The sequence below is a fragment of the Cibotium barometz genome, chromosome 35, assembly GCF_041138505.1.
Source record: "Cibotium barometz isolate CiBa-2024 chromosome 35, ASM4113850v1, whole genome shotgun sequence".
Taxonomy (NCBI): Eukaryota; Viridiplantae; Streptophyta; class Polypodiopsida; order Cyatheales; family Cibotiaceae; genus Cibotium; species Cibotium barometz.
In genome coordinates this window covers 51,313,792-51,336,547 of record NC_141080.1, presented here as the reverse complement: position 1 = coordinate 51,336,547, position 22,756 = coordinate 51,313,792, and the positions used below count along the sequence as shown (strand labels likewise).

Below are 22,756 nucleotides of genomic sequence, written 5' to 3'. Positions count from 1 at the left end.
AGGAAGTGTAGCTTTGAAAAGCTGCTTGATCTCCTTTGGGATGATCTTCGGGACCCCAAGGATAGGGGCAAACTCATCAACCAATTTCTTGAAATGAACACTGTACATGTGAAAGGGAAATAACCTATCGAGATCTCGGAGCTCGCAGTGCACCCTGCACTAGGGTTATTGATGGACGGAGTGTTGGACATGAGCATGAAGCCCAGAGTGGAGGAGGAGATCCCCAAAACAAGCAACATACATCAATTTAAGGATGTGGAAGATGAGTCAAGAGAAATTTGTTTTCTTTTTACAGAATATAATGTTTATGGGGAAACCAAAAGACATGTCAAACAAGAACTACAAGCTTCTTAGGGCAGTAGAAGCAGGGAAAGAATCAACTCGGATGCCAGCTACAAGGAGAACTTAGCAAAAAGAGTGGCCACATGGGCCAAGGAAAAACATCCCACGGTGGTGCATGCACACCTAAGGGCCATCGTGCAAGCCGTCAAGTTTGTGGATCTTAGGTTTGGAGAATCCCACGCAGAACACCGTGAAGCTGGAGGATCCTCAAAACCCACCAGAGAAGAAGAAACAAAAAGACAACTGGAAGAGAGATAGAAACAGGAAGCTGCCCAATGGGCAGAATAAGAAAAGAGAAAAGGAGAAAGGATGAAGAGAAAAGGAAAAAGGATGAAGAAGAAAAGAGAAGGAAGGAGGAGGAAGAGAGAAAGAGGAAAGAAGAGGAACAACAGAAAAAGAAAGAAGAAGAAGTTCAAAAGGGGAAGCTGTCCGCAGCAAGGGCTGAGCTGTCCATATCACCGAAACTGCAGCCTTAGCATAGAAAATGCAGGAAGGACCAAGCCACAGCCCCAAATTACCCGGAGAACTAGAGGCACAAGTTTCCACCCAGCAACTACAAATGAACAAAGGGCTGATGGTGGCTGTGGCCTAAAGCATCTTATCTCATGCCCTTTCTTCCATAGACGAATATGAGTCAAAGGCCCGGAACACCATCAATTGAATGTGCACCCTGAATCAGCAACAACATGGACTACTCAAAAATGATGTAGCAAAAGCCAGGGACCTGGACAGCAAAGCGAATATAATGGCTCAACATAACGCGGAAATGCACTTGGCGGCAGAGAAGGATTTAATCCAGCACAAAGAGCTGAGTGAAGGGAAGATCGAAATCCTCACTAGTGAGAAACATATGCTCAAAGCTTAGGTGGACAAGCTCAAAGCAGAGTTAGTTGAAGCACAAAAGCTAGCCAACAGGGCGATGCCATCCAAGGGTTAAAAGAAGAACTGCTGGAGAGCATGTGAGACCCCTGCCCTCTCTGCGCATCAAACTCTGGAGTGCTAGCAACTGAAGTAGCAACCTCACACGCAGGGCAGATCTTCCCACCACTCGGGGCCTCGCCCACCACGAATGTCCAGGAAAGGGACTAGTTTGGCGGCTCTTCCAAAATCGAACCCGAGAAAAAACTTTCCTCACCCAAAAAGCATAGGTGATTCCTCCAGGAATTCTTCTAACGTAATCAAGAGCCTTAACTATCCTTTGTATTCCGACCGAACCTGCGGGTCACATGGCCGAATCAAAGGAGGATTGGCTCATAGAGACCAACGCTTTTTTTCCCTCAATGAGGCACAACCGTTTATTCTTTCCCATAGAACAAGAATTATCCCGTGACTTACTTCAACTATCATACCTTTGAACATAATTGAACTTTATTGTAGGAATCCACCGGCCCATGGGTTAGCCAACCGCCCAACCACTGTATTGGTGGGATCCTCTTTATAAAAATTTGGTTGTGTTTTGTCCTCGGGTACGAGGGAAAAGAGTTCCCAAGCCCGCTAGCCAGCACTCATGCAAAAATTAAATAGACACACCACTTACGCACCCAATATGAAATTGCTTTTTCTCATTCAACTATTTTCAAGACAGAATTGCAATAAAACCACAGTGTCTCCATCATAATCCTCAGTATTCAAGTTCCAGGGTCCAAGTTCCAATTTTTCCAATTTCCAACCATAAAATCCAAATTCCATTCATACCTTCCTCAGCGTATCTATGGCATCATCAGAAACCAGAGCGTCCACCACTTGGTTAGTCCCTCTAGGCTCACCTAGTACTTCACTCAAGGGCCGTTTCATGGTTCCTAACTCATAGTACCCAGGAGTATGATCTCTTTTATCTATAAAATCCATAAGGACTCTTCATTGAAGATTAGCTAGATCAACCAACGAGATCTAGTTTACCAAAAAGGAGCCATGGACTCATCCGTTTGAAGACCAGCAAGGTCAACCAACCAGATCCATGCCCGTGTTCAAAAAATAACTCCAACTCAATGTTCCATTTCTTCCTCAATGCACGCGTGGGTATCTTAGGCAATCTAGAGCCCGAGCACCGTATGGTCAGCACCCTCTAGGATCCTTCGCACATGACCTAGTGCTTCACTCTCATAGGCCGCTTCCTTGGCCCCTCATCCACCGTACTATCGGAAGCTCACCATTTTAAATGAACCGAGGCTGGTCAAGACCTCGACCGACCTTGCCACACAAGACGTGCTTCTTTGATGTTGGAATTAGGGTTGCAGGAAAGCACACAAAGCTTGGAGAAGAAGAAGCAAGAATGCACACAACACACAATGTATTAGATTGTGTCAATGTACAAAAGATAAGTTAGCCCTAGAATGATGGGTGTATATACAAGCCGAGGGAAAAAACCTCCTAAAGAGGGAAAAAGTGCCCCGACGGTCCTAAGTGTGTTCACACACATCACTGCCTATGTATATGGCAACAAATCCCCCCTGGGAGTGATGGTGTGAATGAGAGCTGGCACTCATGTATAGGGGAGTGCCATGCCCGAAGTAGATCAATCCACAAAGGGGAGCAAGCCCAAAGCTTTGCGAAAAGCTTCGAACTTCTCACGAGGAAGCGCCTTTGTGAAAAGATCGGCGAGGGTGTCCTGTGTTAGCACATAGGCCAAGCTAATCTCTCCTGCTGAGAGTCTCTCCCTGACATAGTGATAATGCACCTCAATGTGCTTTGTGCGAGCATGAAAAACTGGGTTTCTCGCAACTGCCAATGCGCTCTGACTGTCAGTGTAGATAGAGGTGGCAGACTCCTGTCCAACACCCAAATCAGCCATAAGCCGTCTGAGCCACACACACTCAACCGTAGCTGTGAAAGCTGCCCTGTACTCAGCTTCACAACTAGAAGTGGCCATAGTAGGTTGCTTCTTCCTCAACCAAGATATGCATGAGCTACCGAGCATGAAACAAAAACCACTTGTGGACACTCTTGTGTCATAGCAACCAGCCCAGTCTGAGTCTGAAAAGGCATGTAAATCTGGCGGCAACGATCCCCCCTTGGGATAAAACAACCCAAGATGTATGGTGCCACTCAAGTAGCGAAAGATGCGTTTAACTGCCTTCCAATGCTGAGACCCTGGGCTATGCATAAACCTGCTCACCTATGAGACTGCAAACTGAATGTCCGGCCTCGTAATGCATACATAAATGAGGCAACCAACAGCTGTCTGATAGAGTGTGACATCAAAGTGATCTCCAGCATCGTGAAGACTCAACTTCAAACCTATCTCCATTGGAGTAGCAATAGGCTTGCAGTCTTCAAGGCCAAATCTCCGCAACAATGTCTCAATATACTTTGTCTGACACAAAGCAATACCTCCATCACACTGCTTAAATTGTATCCCCAAATAATGATGCAAATGCCCCAAATCTGACATCTCAAAAGAGGCATTCAAATCAGCCTTAAAATCAGCAATATGACTCTCATTTGGTCCTGTGAGCAGCATGTCATCGACATAGAGAGCAATGATTAGATGTACATCATCCACACGTTTAACATACAAAGTGCTTTCTGTTGGACTATTCTGAAAACCATGTGCAGTCAAATATGCATGTATCTTTTCATACCAAGCTCGTGGAGCTTGCTTTAAACCATATAAAGCCTTTTTCAACCTGCACACTTTGTTTTCCTGCCCTCTTTGAACAAAACCACGAGGCTGCAATACATACACCTCCTCATGCAAATCTCCATTCAAGAACGCAATCTTTATATCCAACTGATGTACATTCCAACCATTATGAGCTGCCAATGCACAAATGCTACGAATGGTAGTCATACGACAAGTGGGAGCAAAGGTCTCATCAAAATCAATGCCCTTTTCTTGAGCATAACCCTTTGCAACAAGCCTAGACTTATAGCGATCAACACTGCCATCTGGCTTTCGTTTCAACTTAAAAACCCACTTACATCCAATGGCCTTTTTACCAATAGGCAAATCACACAAAGACCATATACCATTCTTCATTATAGCATCATATTCACTTTGCATTGCAGCCAACCAATTTTCTGAATTTTGTGCCTCATCAAATGAAAGAGGTTCTTCCTCTTCACACATACTAGACACAGCCAAAGCATAACAATCTGATGTATAAGAGGCATGCTGAAAACCTGAACGAGTACGACTAGTCATAGGTGCATCAATCTTACTATCACGCAAGGTTTGCACCAGCCATTTAGGCATACCTCTAGCCTGCTCATTTTCAGCCCTATCCTCATGAATTACATCCTGTAAATATGCATCAGAAATAGGCTGATCTATGATGTCGTTTGAAATCTGCATAGGCTGAATATTTGCCTCATTAGGACTTACATTTGAATTCCCACCTATAAAGAGAGGCAACAACGTATCAAATACATCCTGTGAGCTCACACCTGTCTCTTTGGTACATGATAACAAGGGCTGCACAGCATCTTCCACAAAAACAACATCTCGACTAATCAAGATACGCTTTGACTGCGGATGATACAATCGATAACCCTTGCTTTCAGCACTGTAACCAACAAAAATGCATTTGACTGCCTTATCATCCAATTTTCTGTGTTGTTGCACAGGCACTAAAGCATAGGCCAAGCAACCAAAGACACGCAAGTGACCAATAGAAGGCTTCCTGTCATGCCAAGCTTCGTATGGAGTAATAGACTACAAGGCCTTAGTGGGACACCTGTTGAGTACATATGCAGCACACATGACAGCCTCAAGCCAAAACGCATGTAGCAAAGTTTGGCTCTTGACCATACATCGTGCCATCTCCATAAGTGACATGTTCTTCCTCTCAGCAACACCATTTTTCTGAGGGGTATATGGCACTGTACATTGGTGTTTTATCCCACGACTAGCCAGAAATGCATCAAACTCTTTAGACATGTACTCCCCCCCTCGATCAGAACGGAGGGTGCCCACAGTACAATTGGATACATTTTCAACCATAAGCATAAACTGTTTGAAGCACAAAAACACTTTGGACTTTGCCTTCAGTGGATATACCCATGCATGCCTTGAGTAATCATCAATGAAAGTCACGAAGTACAAGTGTTTACCAAATGACGGAGTTTGCATAGGCCCACATACATCGCTATGTACAAGTTGCAATTTGCGAGTGGCCCGCACAGAACCATCCTTTGGAAACGCAGAACGCTGCATTTTGCCCAAAATACAGCCTTCACAAACATGTTTCAATGGTGCCTCAAGAGGGGGCAATGAAGCAACCATATCAAATTTCTGCAAACGCAACAAACTAGCAAAGTTCAGATGACCAAAACGAGCATGCCATAGTTTTGCATCTGAAACTACCTTTTCATCAGAAACTGCATTTGCTAAATCTTCCACACACTTGTCATAAGAATTGAGCCTATACAGCCCACGAAACAAGGTGCCAGATACAATAATCGTATCACCAGAAGTCAAATCATGAACAGTACATCTGTCATCCACAAATTTGACTACAAGTCCAAGTCTAGCAAGCGCAGAGACAGACAATAGATTCTTCTTTATCCCTGGCACGTACAAAGCATCTGAAAGTGTGAAAGCGCTGCCATTTGCAGCCGTAAGCATAATTTTACCAACGCCCTTCAGTAGGTAAGAAGCATTATTGGCACATGTGACAGTATTCCCATTAGGGACAGCCTCAAGAGAAGTGAACATATCATGATGCGAGGTAATGTGCTTTGTAGCACCACTGTCAAAATACCAAACATGAGAGTCAACAGAAACTACCAAACATGCATCATGTACAGATGGATCATACTGGCAATACACGTTAAACGCCCATTCTGTATCCTGCACAACATTTGCAGAATCTGCATTTGTAGAAGCATCCGCTATTGTGGCTGCATTTGACTCTTTCTTCTTTGCCTCTTTAGCCTTTAGCTTAGGGCAATTCTTAATGACATGATCATTTGCCTTACAATAGTTGCACCTGGTCTTTTTCTTGCCTTTATCAAGAGCCTTCTCAGACTTATTGTTGCTACCTGTGGAAGGAGAAGAAGTTGCAGACCTACTAATAGGAGAAGAAACAGTGGAAGGGGCTGCCTTACCACTTCTTCTCTGGGCAGCAATAAATTGGCTGTAGCCTTCCAAGCACACAAAAAGACAGCAAATCCGGGCTCAAGCATGCAAAATATATGCATTGGGCTCAGCCCATTGCCATAAAAACTGCAAGAAGCTCTCAAGAAACACACATATACACACATCATCTCTCTCCTTCTCTCTCTAGAATGGCCATAGCCACACACACACAAGTGGAAAGCCTAGCCTATGCTATGGCATGTAGAAAATACACATGCATATCATCCTCACTATCTTCATCATCCTCACTCTCCATTAGATCTTACAATGCAGCACAAGAGAGACAAGAAACAAGAAAGAGAGAGAGAGTTGTGCCAAGGGAAGAGAGGGAAAAATGAGTCGTGCCAAAGAAAGATATAGGAAGGGAGAAGTTGTAACCAACTTTCCAACTCCCCACCTCTTCAAATCACACGACACACTCCTCTCCTTTTCTTTTATTGATTCCAAAAATTAAAAGGTACAAAAGTTTGAACTTTAGGCTTAGGCTTTCACTTGTGTGTATACATAGCTTGGACCTTTACACAACATGGAGAGAGTTTCTCTGCATTGGCTTTGAAATTTTTTTGCGGGCCCGCTATTTAGTCAAGTACATTTACATAGATGATAACAACAAGGATACAACTAGGCATAGATGCCTCAAAAACATGGATACAACTAGGCATAGATGATAACAACAAGGATACAACTAGGCATAGATGCCTCAAAAACATGGACAAGATAATGACAATGTGATAAAAACCCCGCATCTTTTAACCTTTTTGGTGACGAAATCGGAGGCTATCATAAATGCTTGATCAACTGCACGCTGCCTGGCCCTGTTTTGCCTGGACTGCGCTTCTTGCAAGAGCTTGTTGACTAAAGTATCATACTTGACAGCATCAGGTCTGTCCTCATTAAGAAGTCTCCACGTGGAAGCAAAAGTCTGATATGTCTCAGGTAAAGCATCAAAAACAGTCTGCACAAGAGAATGATCAGGAATAATCTCACATGCAGAAATCAACTGTTCTTTGAGATCTTTAATCTCAGCAAGAAAAACATTCATGTCATCATCTTCTTGCATAATCTTCAATTCTAGCTCTTTACGCAGGTAAGCGATTTTTGCCTCGTTACGACCTGCATACAAACCAACTAGGATATCCCAAGCCTATTTTGATGTTTTAGCTGAACGAATATGTGGGGTGATGTTACGTTTGACAGAAAGTGCAATCAAGGCATGAGCCTGTGCATCTTTACCATCCCAATGAGCTTGTTCAGCAGTGGGTAAAACAGCAGCAACAGTAGAGCTGCTAGAACCTGCAACATCCTCAACAGATCCTACATCCACAGAACCTGGACGTACATCCGTACCCTGCACAATGTTCCACACTCCTTTTGCAACCAAAACATGCTACATCATGTATGCCCAAAGTGGGTAGTTGCTGTCTCCATCCAGTTTGTCTTCAGCAGACAACATGCGAAATACATCATTGCTGTTATCAGCCATGGTCACTGACTGAAACTGATGCAAAAGCTACCTGTAAAATGAAGCAAAGACTGAACAGAAGAAAACTTGTGCTATGTAGCACGGTCCGTTTTTGACAGGAAAAGGATTTCCCAGAAAAAGACCAGAAACATGCTTAGTTGAATGAATGTAAATACTTGAGATTAACTTATTCCAAGATTCCTTGGGAAAGAAACTGCACTGTCGAAATTTCTAGAGACAGGTTGGATTAGATTCTTTATCAGGTTATTTCAGTCAATCTCAACCAATTCTTTAATCATCGAAGAAAGCCTTTATGTAACTCCCTTGTCCATAATTCTTGATTTAACGAATAATTCGGGTAAGAGTTTCCACTCACCTTTTTCCCATTTAGAATGTACTTAAGATTCTATTTTTTGAGAATCTAGACGTATACTTCATAATTCCAAAAGTTAAATATGTTCGTGATTCCTCTTTCTCATGATTAAAAATTTATCCATGTTTTCTCGATGCATTCCTATGAATATTTTCACATTCTTTTCTCGAATTTTCTGAAATAAAATATGCTCAATATTCCTCTTTTTTTAATAAAAGATTTATGCATACATCCTTATGGGATTTATAAAATCAATTATACCCATAATTCATGTTTCAACATAAAAAATTTATGCACACATACTAATTCATTTTTATCTAAATGAATTATATTCATAATCCTCATTTGAAAATTAGAGAAGAATTGTACATAACCTTCTCGTAATTTCAAAAATATTATATACTCAAAAGTCCACTTTTAATGAAAGGAAAAATTTATGTGAATCTTTCCATAACTCCCATAAATTGAATGAATCTAGAAAAATTTGTGCATAACCTTCTTTATTTTTCTGGCAAATGAATAATGCTCAAAACTCCACTTTTAGCATAAAATTTATTATGCATAAATTTAAATTCATTTTAGTAAAATGATAAAATTTTTGCCATAGCTTCCTCGCATTTTCTATGAAATGAGAATTCTCAAAATTCCACTTTTAGCATAAAATTAATTTATGCATAAACCTTAGTATAAACATAAACATAAATGCATCTAAGCATCTTGTTTATTTAATAAAAATATTCAAATATAACTTCCATATGAAAATAGATATATAAATGTTATCATAAGCTCTCTTTCATCATAAAATGGATAAATATAAGATTTCTTATCATAAAAACAAGCTTAAATGAATTAACCTCATTCTAAGTAGGTTAATAAACATAAAAATGTTTAACCTTCATCTCTAGCTTGATAAGCTTAGAATTTAGGGTAAGAAAATGAGATTAAAATTAAGGTTTAATCTTCCAAGAAGGATTTAACCATAAGAAGTGAGTATTCCTTCATAAAGAGTAAATATAAATCATAAACAATACACTTAAGCATAGGATATTAACATTACTTCATCTAAACAACAACATAAATCAAGAAGGGCATGGTTTTAAGAAGAAACCATGAGATAGAATGCTTCCCAAGCATGTAGATGAGAAGAAGATAGTATAAACATCATTATTTAGGCTCACCCTTGATTTGGGCTTGATTCTTTATCTTGCAAGGAGATGTGTAGCCCTCAAGGAAGAGGCTTGGCCACCAAGAGAGAGGGTAGTCTTCAAGAGAAGAAGAGGTTTAGTGAAGCACCAAAAGCTTCACAATGGAGAGGCAAGGAAGAGGGATGATGGAATTACACTAAAATGAAAATTACACCAATATGAGAATACACTAAGATGAAAATACAAAGGAATGGGGTTCTATTTATAGGTGAGGGAGGCCACCAACCAAGCCCAACTAGAATCTAGAGGCTTCCAGCTTCAGTAGTTTGATCCAATTTAGACAAGTTTTTGACTAGTTATGCCCACTTTTTGATCTAGTTTGGAAAATCAAGAATTACACCAAGAATTGCAGGATGCCACACCCTCCCAAGAGTATGCAGAGATCTTGACACAATCAATGAACTCAATGCGCTAGAATTAGAGATGCAGCACTATCTAGAGAATGAGGCTCAACTCAGAAGAGAAAGTCCCAAAGATTGGATAAAGAACAAAATGGAACTCCATAAGAAAATAGAGGAGGCGCGCCCATGGCAAAAAGGGTACAATAGACCCAAAAGACCAGACTACAAATGGAAGTTGGAGCTGCGCGCGAAGCAAAAGAAGAGGCCGCTAGGCTACAAACAAAGCTTGCAGGTTGATACGGAATTAGCCACGGAAAATCCGAAGATGCTGCCATCCGGTGTGCAAGGAAAGAGGACAGAGAGCTATTGGTTGAGGTCCGAAGCTGCAAGATGCCAACCAAGCTCTAAACAAAGAAAATGTACGCCTCAGAGATAGGCTACCAAACAGTTCAGCAGCCTCGTGGGCTAGTGTCCATGCAATGCTTAGGAAAAGGCATATATTTTTGTTTGGTTGCTCAAAGTTTGAATGGTTTCACACACTGATGCAAAAATTTTGAGGTGTTATATTATATTACCATAACTTGTAAATTTTTGCATGAGCTTTTCCACATGTTACGATTTAGCTTGTGAAACTCTTAGAGGTGGAAGAGTCATACCTAGTCATACCCAACTCCCTAGAAATTTTTGCATGAGCTTTTCCACATGTTACGATTTAGCTTGTGAAACTCTTGGAGGTGGAAGAGTCATACCCAGTCATACCCAACTCCCTAGCAATCTTCTTTTCTATTTCTTTAATCATCCTTAATAGATAATTGGGTGTTGTTTTTGACTGCTACATGTGGGGGCGGTCTTACAATTCCTCCTGGTAAGATTCTCGACACCACCCTTGTTAAGATTCTTACACCTCTTCCACTTCTAAGGCAACAATGGATTGTTGCACCTCTTCCTCTTTTAAGTCAACCATAGGTTACTTCATGAGGTGACAACGCAAGGTTGATAACAATGGGGGAATGGCAAACATAGTCCTCCACATTAGGCTCTATTTTCATATCATGGCACATATAATTACATTTCTCACGTAGTCCATAAATGAGGGGTTTTTAAGCATATCCTTTATATGTGTATCTTGCTGAATCAATCTAACCTCTCTCAACCATTTCTCTCCTGAGTTCCAATTGTAATATTTCTCACTCCAAGATCTATATTTGTAATTGGGCCTCTTGCAGTGTATTCTCTAGGTCTATATCGTCAATGGTGGGGAACCTTTCAGCACTTATGATGCCTATCCTGGTCCTAGGTGTGGGTTGTGGTGGGGGTGGATATCAATCCACCAGCCTCTTACAATGTATTCTCTAGGTATATATCTTCAATGGTGGGGAACCTTTCAGCACTTATGATGCCTATCCTGGTCCTTGGGTTGGGGGGTGGATATCAATCCACCAACCTCTTGGAATATTACAATGACAGGATGTGTTGATTGGACCCTAGCTAGTGTTTCCCTTTCGTTGCCCATTAGTTGACCCACATTAGATGTACTGGCATTTGTGTGCGATTTACTTGGAAATCCTAACATTCCTCTTGTTACTTGCAAGAGGTTATTAGATCTAGTTGGATATGAGGCACTTCGGCCTTCTAAACGCCTCCTCATTGTGGGAGGCCTCCATGGATTCCTCACTCCTTGATGCCTTGTCTCCTCAATTCGTACACACTTAAATGAGTGCTCACAATGGATGATTAGATAGACCCGAAGTTGTGTTGATGAGAGGATCCTTGGTAATTGGATGCCCTATCGTCTAAGAAGATGTGCTCAAGCACATGTAAATATACAATAGGCAAAATTCACATTGCACCCAAATGGAACTTTTATCCAAGATTTTGATCAGACATGCCTTAAGAAGGATGTGGTTGAGTGCTCAAGGGTGATGATCCTAGACAGGGATTTCATTAACGTCTTCACAATTTCGTGATCACGTTAACAAAACCTAGTGTTAACATATTAAAACTTGTGATCACATTGTATATTCACATGACCTGAGAAATGACCTGCCAGAACCCACTAGTCCCGTAACACCTCCGGGCTTTTATCTTTCCCGGCGGGCCCGCCGGGGTATATAGTTTTCCCGGTGGGCCCGCCGGGAAAGATAAAAGCCCGGCGGGCCCGCCGCGGGAAAAACAAGGAACACCGGCGGGGTATTATTCTGTATATAAACACTGCCCGACACCCATCGTACAACTTTTGGGGAGATAGTCCTTGTTTTGGGGGCGTGATATCTCTCCTCAAAGTACTTGTAGAGCTCTCGAGTTGCTAGAAGTGTCCTCTTGGGAAGAACGTCCTTATTTTAGGGGCTGTCGTCTTTCCTTGTAGGCACTCCTAAGGCTATTGAGCCACTCGCCCTTAGTTCTTTGAACTGGGGGCAGGGTGTGGTTCGTAGCTAATACTTGCGGAGATTTAGGGACAAATTTGGAGTCATTCAGCTTTGCATTTGAGCCACGTACGTAATCTACCTCATTCTGCTTTATGAATGGTTTGATGGAGCCAAGAGTCCTGCTTAGGGGCTTGTATTGGTTCTTGATACTTGATATAGTTTAGAGTAGACAAGGGTCTATTGTCCTATACTAGAGTATTGGGCAAGCATAGATATTTGATTTTTTTTGTGAATGTTAGAGAAGGTATTGTCCTATACTAGAGTATTGGGCAAGCATAGATCTTTGATTGTGTAAAGTATCCTTAATTGGGTACAAAAGGCATCCTTCATTGGGGGTGCAATGTGCATGATAGTTTCGAAGTAGTTTTGTAGTAAGACCTTGCAAGATAGTTTGAAGTAGTTTTGTGTTATGTGATGATCTTTTGTATTTGTCAAGATAGTTTCGAAGTACTTTGTCTGCTAATGTATGTTTTGTTATACGTGAGTGATTTGTTGTTTTTTCATTTGTGTATTCATTGTTATATGGTTGGTTGAATAGGTTATTTGTTGAGATGGAGGACAATGTTGGATCCAGTGATACCTCCAATAGAGTCCAAATTTCAAATAGCAGGAAAAAAAAGGCACCTGGGATAGAGTGGCAATATGCAATTAACGTTGGTGATCGATTCATAGATTGGGAGTGTAAGCTATGCCATGCAGTAAAATCAGGTGGGGCGCCTCGACTAAGAGAACACTTTTTAGGCGGACCGAAGAAAAAGTCATGTACCCACCCCTCTGCACCTATAGTGGCCAAACGCATAAGAGAAGAAATTCAAAAGAAAGATTTAAGAAAACATGACACTCCTACCATTAATGTATCAAGGCAGCAAGAACACTGTTTGTTCTAATCATCAAACTCCCGCTACATCGCCTACTTGTACCCCGAACGGCAATGTGCAACCAGAAAGTAATCTACCCAGTGCATCTTCTTGCAAGCGAAACTTTGACGTAGGAAATATACCCATGCGTCAAACTTCATTGCAAGAAAGCCTACGTCAAGGTCGACTCGATGATGCACAACTCGTCCTTGCTGAAGCGATTTACTTTTCTGGGAGTGCTATGATGATGGTGGACAGTGAGCATTGGAAGAGAGCATGGAAGAAAATTGGTGAGTTTGGACCAGGGTTTTCACCGCCTACGTACCATGCTATGCGAAATGATCTATTAGAGAAATGTTATGCGCAAGTAAAAGAACGTGTACAAAGAATAATTCTTAGCAATATAGAGCTTTCTGGATGTAGTATAGTAAGTGATGGATGGTCTAATGTGCAAAGAAAACCATTAATTAATATAATGGTTATTTCACCTAGAGGTGAGACTTTCATCCGTGCCGTGGATTCAGCTGGTTCAATCAAAACTGGGGCTTACATTGCTCAAGTCATTAGCTCTGTGTGATAGAGGAAGTGGGTGCCAAAAATGTATTCCAAGTCGTCATGGACAATGCAAAAAATTGTAAAAATGCATCCAAAATCCTACAGCGACAATATCCACATATTTTTTCGGTAGGCTGTAATACTCATAGTTTGAATCTTGTATTAAAAGATTGGTATAAATCTGATGATACCAAATGGTTTGCCTCAATCGTCGACACTACTCGCCAGCTTGTGAAATTCATGCTCAAGAGACAGAGAGTTTTAGATATGTTTCGACCTCGCATGTCAGTTATGTTAAAGCTTCCAGCGGAGACTCACTTTTACACTTTTGAGTCTCTTCTTAGAAATAAAGATGCAGTTTGCGAAACATTTACATGCATGGCATTTCATGACTGGGAGAACACTCAACTTGAAAAAGTGAAAGAGAAAATCAAAGTCTTGAAGGGAGCGCTTTACGAGAAGAAGTTGGTGGAACAGTGTGATGGATGCATACCATGTAATGATGCCTGTTATGTATGCTGTACGAAGTCTTGATCAAAGAGCGCCTAATCTCGGAAAAGCATGGATGCAATGGTGGACTGTCCAGCGGAGTTTGGAGTGTCCTGAGAAATTAGAGCATTCAGTGGTGGAAAAGCAATGGCGTGTACCATTCTCCAGTAGACAAAGAAAAGTTCTGTTGAAGTACTTTCATGCTAGATGGATTGGAGCGCATTCACCACTGCACAGTGCTGCTTACATGTTAGATCCTGAATATTGGAATATGTGGATTTGATGTCCAATGTTGAGGTGGTGCAAGATTTTTATAAAGTGGTAAACACTTTCTATAACAATGATGATGATCGTGTATAGTGCATAAAGGAGATGACCTCATTTCGGTTGAAAGAGGGTTTATTTTCCAACTCCCTTGTTCAACAAATGGCTAAAGAGCAACCTGCATGGAAGTGGTGGATGATGAATGGTGGTGAGCATTATGCTTTATTGCGCAACCTTGCGATGAAGGTTCTAAGTCAGTGCTCTTCAAACTCAGGCTCAGAAAGAAACTGGAGCATGTACAAATATATTCACAGTACTATTCGCAATCGACTTCTTGCAGATCGAGCAGATAAACTTGTTTACATGTACTGCAATGAAAAGATCTTGCGAGATATTGAAAGCAAAGAGTATGAAGAAGATATGCCCAGATGGATGTACAATTGTGATGATGTAGTAGACGAGAACTTTGATGTTGGACGCACGTTGTGCACCACCCTTGAGATAGAAGACAATTTAGACATTGACTTAGATGAGCTTAATTTAGCAGACGAGAGAGTAAACGGTGAAAGAATTTTGGAGCAAGATACTGACATAGAGGAAGAAGTCACTTCATTAATTTAATAAAAAGTACTTGTACAAATGATCATATTCGGAGAAATTATCAATACAAAAGTAGGATTTGTTTTTCTTAGCTCTCCTCTTGAAATAAATTACGAATTGCACTGGGAGTTGCATCTAAAGGTCCTGGTGGTTTATATTCGCTAGCCATGCCGAACACTGTATAAATACCTTGATTTATTGGGACATTGCACAATGCACATGTGGAAGTATTTTGCATTTGCCTCACTAAACATATTAAGTGGTAGTAGTGTCCACATGGTAGTATATACTGGCCGCTCCACCCATCGAATACTTTGTAACATACAGGACATTGGGGGGTGGAGGAACTTGTAGCCTCAGCAGAAACTCTCTAAGATCACTGCATGCTACACGCATGCTCCCCAAAATGGTTTGTGTTATGTGTTGATGGTTGAAATTTGCTATCTTCTGTCTATCAAGCAACTCAGCGTTGCCTCCGCTTCGAAGCCGACGCTGTGCATTTTCCCATATTTGGTCTATTAGATCTCGCATGAGTATCTCAGACTCATTGATCTTTTTGACGACATCATCAGCACATTGTGACACTGTGATGACCGCTTCAATGCGAATTGCTCACAGAACGATTCTACGCTCTTCGGGGGAAAGCATGTTGATCGTCTTCGTAAATCTAGCAAATATCACTAAACACAAAAAAACAGAATATCAAACATTATTGAAATCAACATCAAGCAAACGTGAGGGAACAGCAACAAGTATATCAATATCGTCAATGTTCAAACAAAAACGGAATATCAAATAATTTTAATGAACTCAACATCATCCAATACATCATCAAACGTGAGAGAACAGCAACAAGTGTATCATTACTTATCAATGATCAAACAAAAACAGAATATATCAAACAATATTACTGAACTCAACATCATGCAATACATTATCGAACGTGAGACAACCGCAACAAGTGCATTATTACTTACGAAGTGTATACATTATCGAATGAGAGAGAGAGAGAGGGGAAGGAAGAGAGAGAGGTGTGACAGATAGAGAGAGGAAAAATTAAATGACATTTTTTATAGTTTTGTGAGTTCCTAAAGAGAGAAAAATAATGTTTTGTAATCCTAAAGCACTCCTCATCTACACACCTATCGTGATAGAGAGAGAGATGTGAAGTGTATCATGAGAGAGAGAGAGAGAGAGTTGTGAAGTGTATCATTGCGAGAGAGAGAGAGAGAATTGTGAAGTGTATCATGAGAGAGAGAGAGAGAGAGGAGAGGAAGAGAGAGTTGTGACAGATAGAGAGAAGAAACATTAGATGACATTTTTAATGTTTTTGTGAGTTCCTAAAGAGGAAAATAATGTACTGTTTTAATTTTTAAGTAAATAGAGGGAGAAAAAAGAAATTATTAAGAATTATGTATATTTTAAGAGAAATAAAAAAAAATCATTATCTACACATCTATCGTGTTGTGAAGTGAATCATGAGAGAGATAGAGAAAGAGTTGTGAAGTGTATCATGAGAGAGAGAGGGGAGTAAGAAGAGACAGATATTCATATTTTTCGAGTTACGAATCATGATATTATAAAATAAAACGTTTAGACAATATGATGTAAACTTTGATCCATGAAATACTCATGCCGCGTTAGCAACCAAGTATCGCATGGATCAAACACAATAAAAACAATACAAGTCAAATCAAACAAATTTACGACATTTATTCAACCGCGTTAACGATCATATGCCGAAATACGCAAGCAAATTTACGACACTTTTTCGACCGCGTTAACGATCAAATGCCGCAATATGCAAAAAACAATTTATGCACTAGCGGACGACACCAACTTGCCGCGTTAACGACAAAATGCCGCCCGATTCTATGGGAATACCAATAGGATACGAACATACACTGGCCGCGTTACCGACCGTATGTCCTCATTTGACAAAGGGAAGGGAAGGGAAAGGTGACATCGCCATAACGATACTATGCTTGCCGCGTTACCGACTAGTACCGCTACGGCGTGCCATACTTACCATAGGACACAGACTAGCCGCGTTACCGACTAAGTGCCCCAGGGTAAGCACCATTCCGAAGAATGGCCTTACACACACACCAGTCGTGTGGCGGGCCACCCAAATCCTGTCGCGCATTGCGACAATGGGCGGCTGCCCGCACGAACTCACCCACACACACATCCCTCATGTGGCGGACTACCCACATCCTGCCGCGCATTGCGACAGTGGGGGGCGGCTGCCCGCACGAACACACCCACATACACACACACACACAAGTTTCATTACCTGTGTATGCTGTCAGCAATGAAATCCCAAAGGGCCCCCCGGGCCCATATATATAGGAAATTGTACCCCGCCGGGCTATATGACGATCCCGCAGGGACCCGCCGGGTTTTGCTTTATCCTGGTGGGCCCGCCGGGTATAGCAAAAGCCCGGCGGGATTTTATCCGGTTACCAGGTCGCTTGCCACCGGCTTTTTTGAAAACATGTTAACATGTGAACATGTTAATAACATGTTAACACATGTTATCAACAAAAAAAATTTTGTGATCACGTGAATATAAAATCAGAGATCCTAGATATTGATCCAAATCTTCACCACTTCCATTGAATTTTAACTAGCATGATTATTAGTCATGGTCCTAATCATAAAATGTAATCACAACTACTTGATCATAGTGCCTCTGTTGTGATTACCAGTCACTCACAAAGCGCCTTTTGATCACGACGTGCTTTAGATAAGATAGGAATAAATATAATGTTCAATTGATCGGTTGATTATGTCATAATTTTTGGGAGTCATCCTTGGTCAACTCTGACACCCATGATTTACACGGGATCGTGATCACAGGTCACGGGCATGATTATACAAAAAATGGAATCACAGTCATGATATGACTATCAAATAGTCTAGTATGGACCCATGCACATGGGGAATTAAGCAATCGGATCCTATGGCTCCTATTTTTTTCTAATTTTTTATTTTTTAAAATTTAATATATGGGACAATTCTTTTATAACCACGACGTGATTTTGTCTTGTCACAGCAAGCCTTACACTGTATAAATTAATGCAAATGATAAATTTTTGACAATGTGCTTTTCTTAGCTTGTTTAATGCATACAAATTAGACACAATAATTAAAAGGATAAAAAACACTAGTTTTCTCTTCTCTTTATCCTATCTTTTTCAACCTTTTCTTAGCTTGTTTAATGCCTACAAATCATAAACAATAACTAAAAGTATAAAAAACACTGGTTTTCTCTTCTCTTTTTCCTATCTTTTTCAATCTTATCCACTTCTCTATCACAAAAAGGCAAAACTCAAATTTGGACTAAAAAAGGAGTAGGAAAAGAATTGATTGCTTTCCCAGATTCCCTGGTAGCATACCTAAAAATGGCATGGCTTGCATCACTCTTTGAGAGAATGCTCCAATATCAAGTCATGCTTACCTTAACATATCATGGGAGACTTGCCAATTCCCAAGCTTGTATCCCTCAAAGACTCCAAGCTCCACTAGTTGGTGCTAGCTTCTTCTCCTTCGATTTCCACTCCTTTGTTATCACTACAAGGAGCTCCACATAGACCTCCAAGGACACTCACTCCTCTCACTCTTGTAATCTCACATAATGGGGACAAGAGGCACATGCACTAACAATCATGCAAACTTCTCTCAACTCTCTGTCATACAAGACTCAAGCACAAAAAGCAAGTAGACAAGCAAGACTCAATTGGCATAAAGGGGGATTCTCATTTGATTATCAAAAAAATTTACTTATATACATCTGGCCCTTATTGACACTTGGGCATCCAAAAACTTATAGCGAGCTTGGTAATTTGCAAGCTTTTCTCATAATATAACATCTTATAGTGTTGTTTATAGCACTTATTACAAGCCATCTCTCATACGTTCACTTATTACAAGCCATCTCTCATGTCTCATGTGTAGGGAAGAGATGTTTAGTTAACCCAAAACGGGGTTAACATTCTTCTTGCACTCATATATCACCAGTATTTTATGCAATAAGAACACATATCTAGAGTTTCAAAAAAGCACCATACTAAGAACATAGGTAGTTCACCTATGGGTGATCATCTAGAGGAGATTTTGCTCTATTTTGCAAGGCCCCTTATCATAAGATTGTGATTCATTAATGTTTGGAATGGTATGAGGGCTTGTTTTAACGTGAAGAGTGCATCTTGCATCTTGCAAAACCTATGGGATGTGATTGGGATCTAGAGTACATTGCACTAAGAGTGGAGCATTGTATTCTAGTTCACCTTCCTCATTTTCTACCTATGGGATGTGATTGGGATTTAGAGTACACCGCACTAAGAGTGGAGCATTATATTCTAACACCTCTCTCATTTTTAACATATCGGTAAACATCGCCAAACAACCGATCTTGACAATCAAGGGTGGAGCGTTGACTTCCAATAGGGAACCTTAAAGTTATTGAACCTAGGTAGCCATCTGTGAATACTTCTATATAGTTTCTATTCTTTCATCATCAAAATCAGTACCCCTTATTGTGTGATCGCGCAGGAAGATCATGACAACAAGCTAGGATGAATCATCTTAAAAAATTGTCTTCTTTTCTTTTTAAATACTAGTTTTGGAGTTCATTTTTTATGTTTTCAAAGAAGGTACTTTATCGGAAGCACCACAAGCATGTTGATGAAATGTCTCTCACTTATGGAAAATTTCGTCTCTCACAAGGGAAGCGAGCCCGCTCCCATCCGAACTTCCAAGGGAAAAGTAGTGTGAAAAAGAAGACGCTTTGTTTTGGGGGAGCTAATAAACAATGTTTTAAGTGACACGTCTACTACCTTCTCGAGATCCTCACACAAGTCAAAATGTTAGAAAGCCGCGTGCTGTACCATCACACCGCGTGCGTGGCGACCCCAGTCCTCCGTCCGCGCGACGCTGGCCGCCCGACGGCACCTACCGTCAACGTTGGTGTGGACGTCCTGCTGGCTGGCGAGTGCGATCCAGACCGAATAATAATAAGGCACACCACCGTGAAGACACACACAAGCGCACCCTCTGATCGGGACGAGCATGCCTCCTCTTAAGCTCCGACAGCTCACTCTCAGCTTCTTCGGCATTTCTCAGCTTCTTCTGCATTTCGCAGTTCCAGGTAGGGGTCTTCTTCTCCACTGCATATGTCGTCATGTAAGGCTTTGCCCCTGACCAAAACTCTCCTCGTCGTTCTTCCCTTTGTGTTTGCGAAATATATGAAGATGACTCCTTGGTAGCTTTGCACAATGGGGATTTCTCTCAAGGCCCGCCTCTCAACGACACCGTGCAGGAGGTGGAGGTGGAGGCGTTGCCGGGATGGCAAATACGCGGCACCGTCCAATACATCCAGGCGGGCGGCAACATCTCTCTTCCAGACAACGGGCGGGCAGTCCAACTTGGCAGGAACGGGCGAATCAGCCAAGCCTTCGCCGCTCAGCCAGGCGCCGCCTACTCCCTTACTTTTACGCTCGCGTCCGCCGGACAGAATTGTTCCTCCATTGACCTCCTCAGTGTGGACGACTCCGCCACCGCCACCGCCACCGCCTCCTCCTTCATGCTCCACCAGGAGTACAGCGACGTCACCTGGGAGACCCACGCTTGGGGCTTCATCCCAGTCTCTAGCCAGACAAACCTCACCTTCAGCAACCAGCTCAGCCAAGAATTGGCGCCGCAACAGCAAGACCCCAACATCACCTGTGGCCCTGTCGTCGATACAGTCTTCTTGAAGAAACTTACCACCACAACAACAGTCAGCTCCTCCGGTATGCGTTTCCATCAAGCATGACTACATTTCATGGAAGTACGCTTTTGCATGAGCATGCATCCCCCATGGAAATCGAGCATAATCTTTCATTTAAATTTAAATGAAGTCATGAGGAAGGGTAACAGTTGAAAGGAAGGATGAGAAAGGGGCAAAGTCATGGTAACAATGCTGCTAGGCCCTCCTAATGAGGGGTTGCGAGGGGACAGCCATACTATGCAGCCACCAGAAAGCCTATGTGTATGTGTCACAAATCGGAGCAACGGGGGGGGGAAGCTTACACACAGGAGCATGTAATCTTTTGCATATGGCTTTCAGCTGCCTGCTGCCATCTTCAAAGTCGTGTTGATATGCCTTCCTTTAGTTTGTACAAGTGCTGAATGCTTTCATGCACATCTCTTGTGGATCTTTCATTCTTGTTCTGTCAAAGGTTGGTTGTATACACAATGATGAGTTAGTGTGACGCTGCAGAAAACTTGCTGATGAATGGAGGCTTCGAGGAGGGACCTTACTTGCTTCCCAACTCTTCCTATGGGGTGCTACTGCAGGACATCACAAACATGAGCACCTCACCACTTCCTGGGTGGATGGTTGGGTTGTCGACGGTGAGGTACATTGATTCCGGCCACTTCTTTGTTCCAGAGGGTGCTGCAGCGGTTGAGCTGGTAGGAGGGCCTGGTGCCAGCCTGCAGCAGGTAGTGAGCTCTTCCAATGGGGCAGAGTATGCATTGAGCTTTGCCATGGGGGATGGCAAGGATCTTTGCCAGGGAAACATGAGTGTGCAAGTCACAGCAGGGGATGGGACAACCAATTTCACCCACAACTCAATGGGCTCAGGGAGCTATGAGAACTACACTATGAAGTTCAGGGCATTCTCTGACACAACCAACATCTCCTTTGTGAACCTCCTGCGCAATGAGGAGGTGGACTTCCTCTTTTGTGGCCCTGTCATCGACAATGTGGTGCTTGCTCTTGCTTCTTCTTCTTCATCTTCTTTTTCTAGGAGCCTATACCACCTCTCTGTTAATACTGCCGTCCTCCTCTTCTCCAGTCTTGCTGCAAATGTTTTGTGGCCTCCATATGGTGAGAAAAACCCTTTCACATAATTTTCGACCAGGCATTCTTGTATCTCTCATGCCCGCATTTGCTTCAGACATATTTGGATGCTTTTCAGTTGCCGATAACTGTTTAGAAGCAGGGGGGATGTCACAATCATGCTTTGTCTCCTAAACCAAACAACTGTACTTCACATATCACCCCATTTTTATTTGGATGTACTCAGTTTCATCCTATTTTAATCTGGACAACCGAAATATGATGTAATAATTGATCAGACTGGTCTTTTCCCCTAGGCTGGGAGGAGATCATCATTCTGACTCCAATGCTTCTTCTTTTTTCGCAAGACAGCCTTGCTGTGATTCGTGCATCTGTCTCCATTTGATGCCATGTGTTCTACAGGCCATGCCATCAATAGTAGAAAGGGTTTTTCTGTTTTTTTTCTCTCTCTCTCGAAACATATGGCTTCTTCTCTTAGAGCCCATCCCAGACTCCGAATAAAATGGGTCTGTGGCAGCTCCATGTAGGCCCACTATCTGTTAGGTGGAATCAACGATCTTAAACGCTAATCTTCAAGGTAACACTAGTATTCATTCATAGTGATTTATGTGGGCCTATGTCTACTTTATCTATGGGTGGTGCATGATACTTTGTCACGTTCATAAATGACTTCTCATGCAAGGTGCGGATGTATCCTTTGAGGAAAAAGGATGATGTTTTGACAGTGTTTCAAAAGTTTGTCACCCTTATGGAGAATCAATCTGGCAAGAGACTAAAGTGTCTGAGAACTGACAATTATGGGGAATATGTCTCTAAGGCATTTTAGTAGTTCTCTGATTCAAAAGGAATCAAGAGGGAATTGACTGCCCCATACACGCCTCCATAAAATGGCATTGCTAAGAGGATGAACCAT

At 41.8% G+C, this 22,756-nt stretch overlaps 1 protein-coding gene across 1 annotated transcript; it reads left to right on the top strand.

The window, feature by feature from the left end:
• Nucleotides 1–19,963: 19,963 nt before the first annotated feature.
• LOC147618578 (protein BIIDXI-like) lies at nt 19,964–22,187 on the top strand. Its single transcript, XM_086775038.1, has 3 exons — nt 19,964–20,145; nt 20,249–20,788; nt 21,259–22,187. Exons 1-3 carry the CDS (start codon nt 20,067–20,069, stop codon nt 21,891–21,893), a joined length of 1,254 nt encoding a protein of 417 aa, XP_086631164.1. The 5' UTR covers nt 19,964–20,066; the 3' UTR covers nt 21,894–22,187.
• The last annotated feature ends 569 nt before the right edge of the window (nt 22,188–22,756 follow it).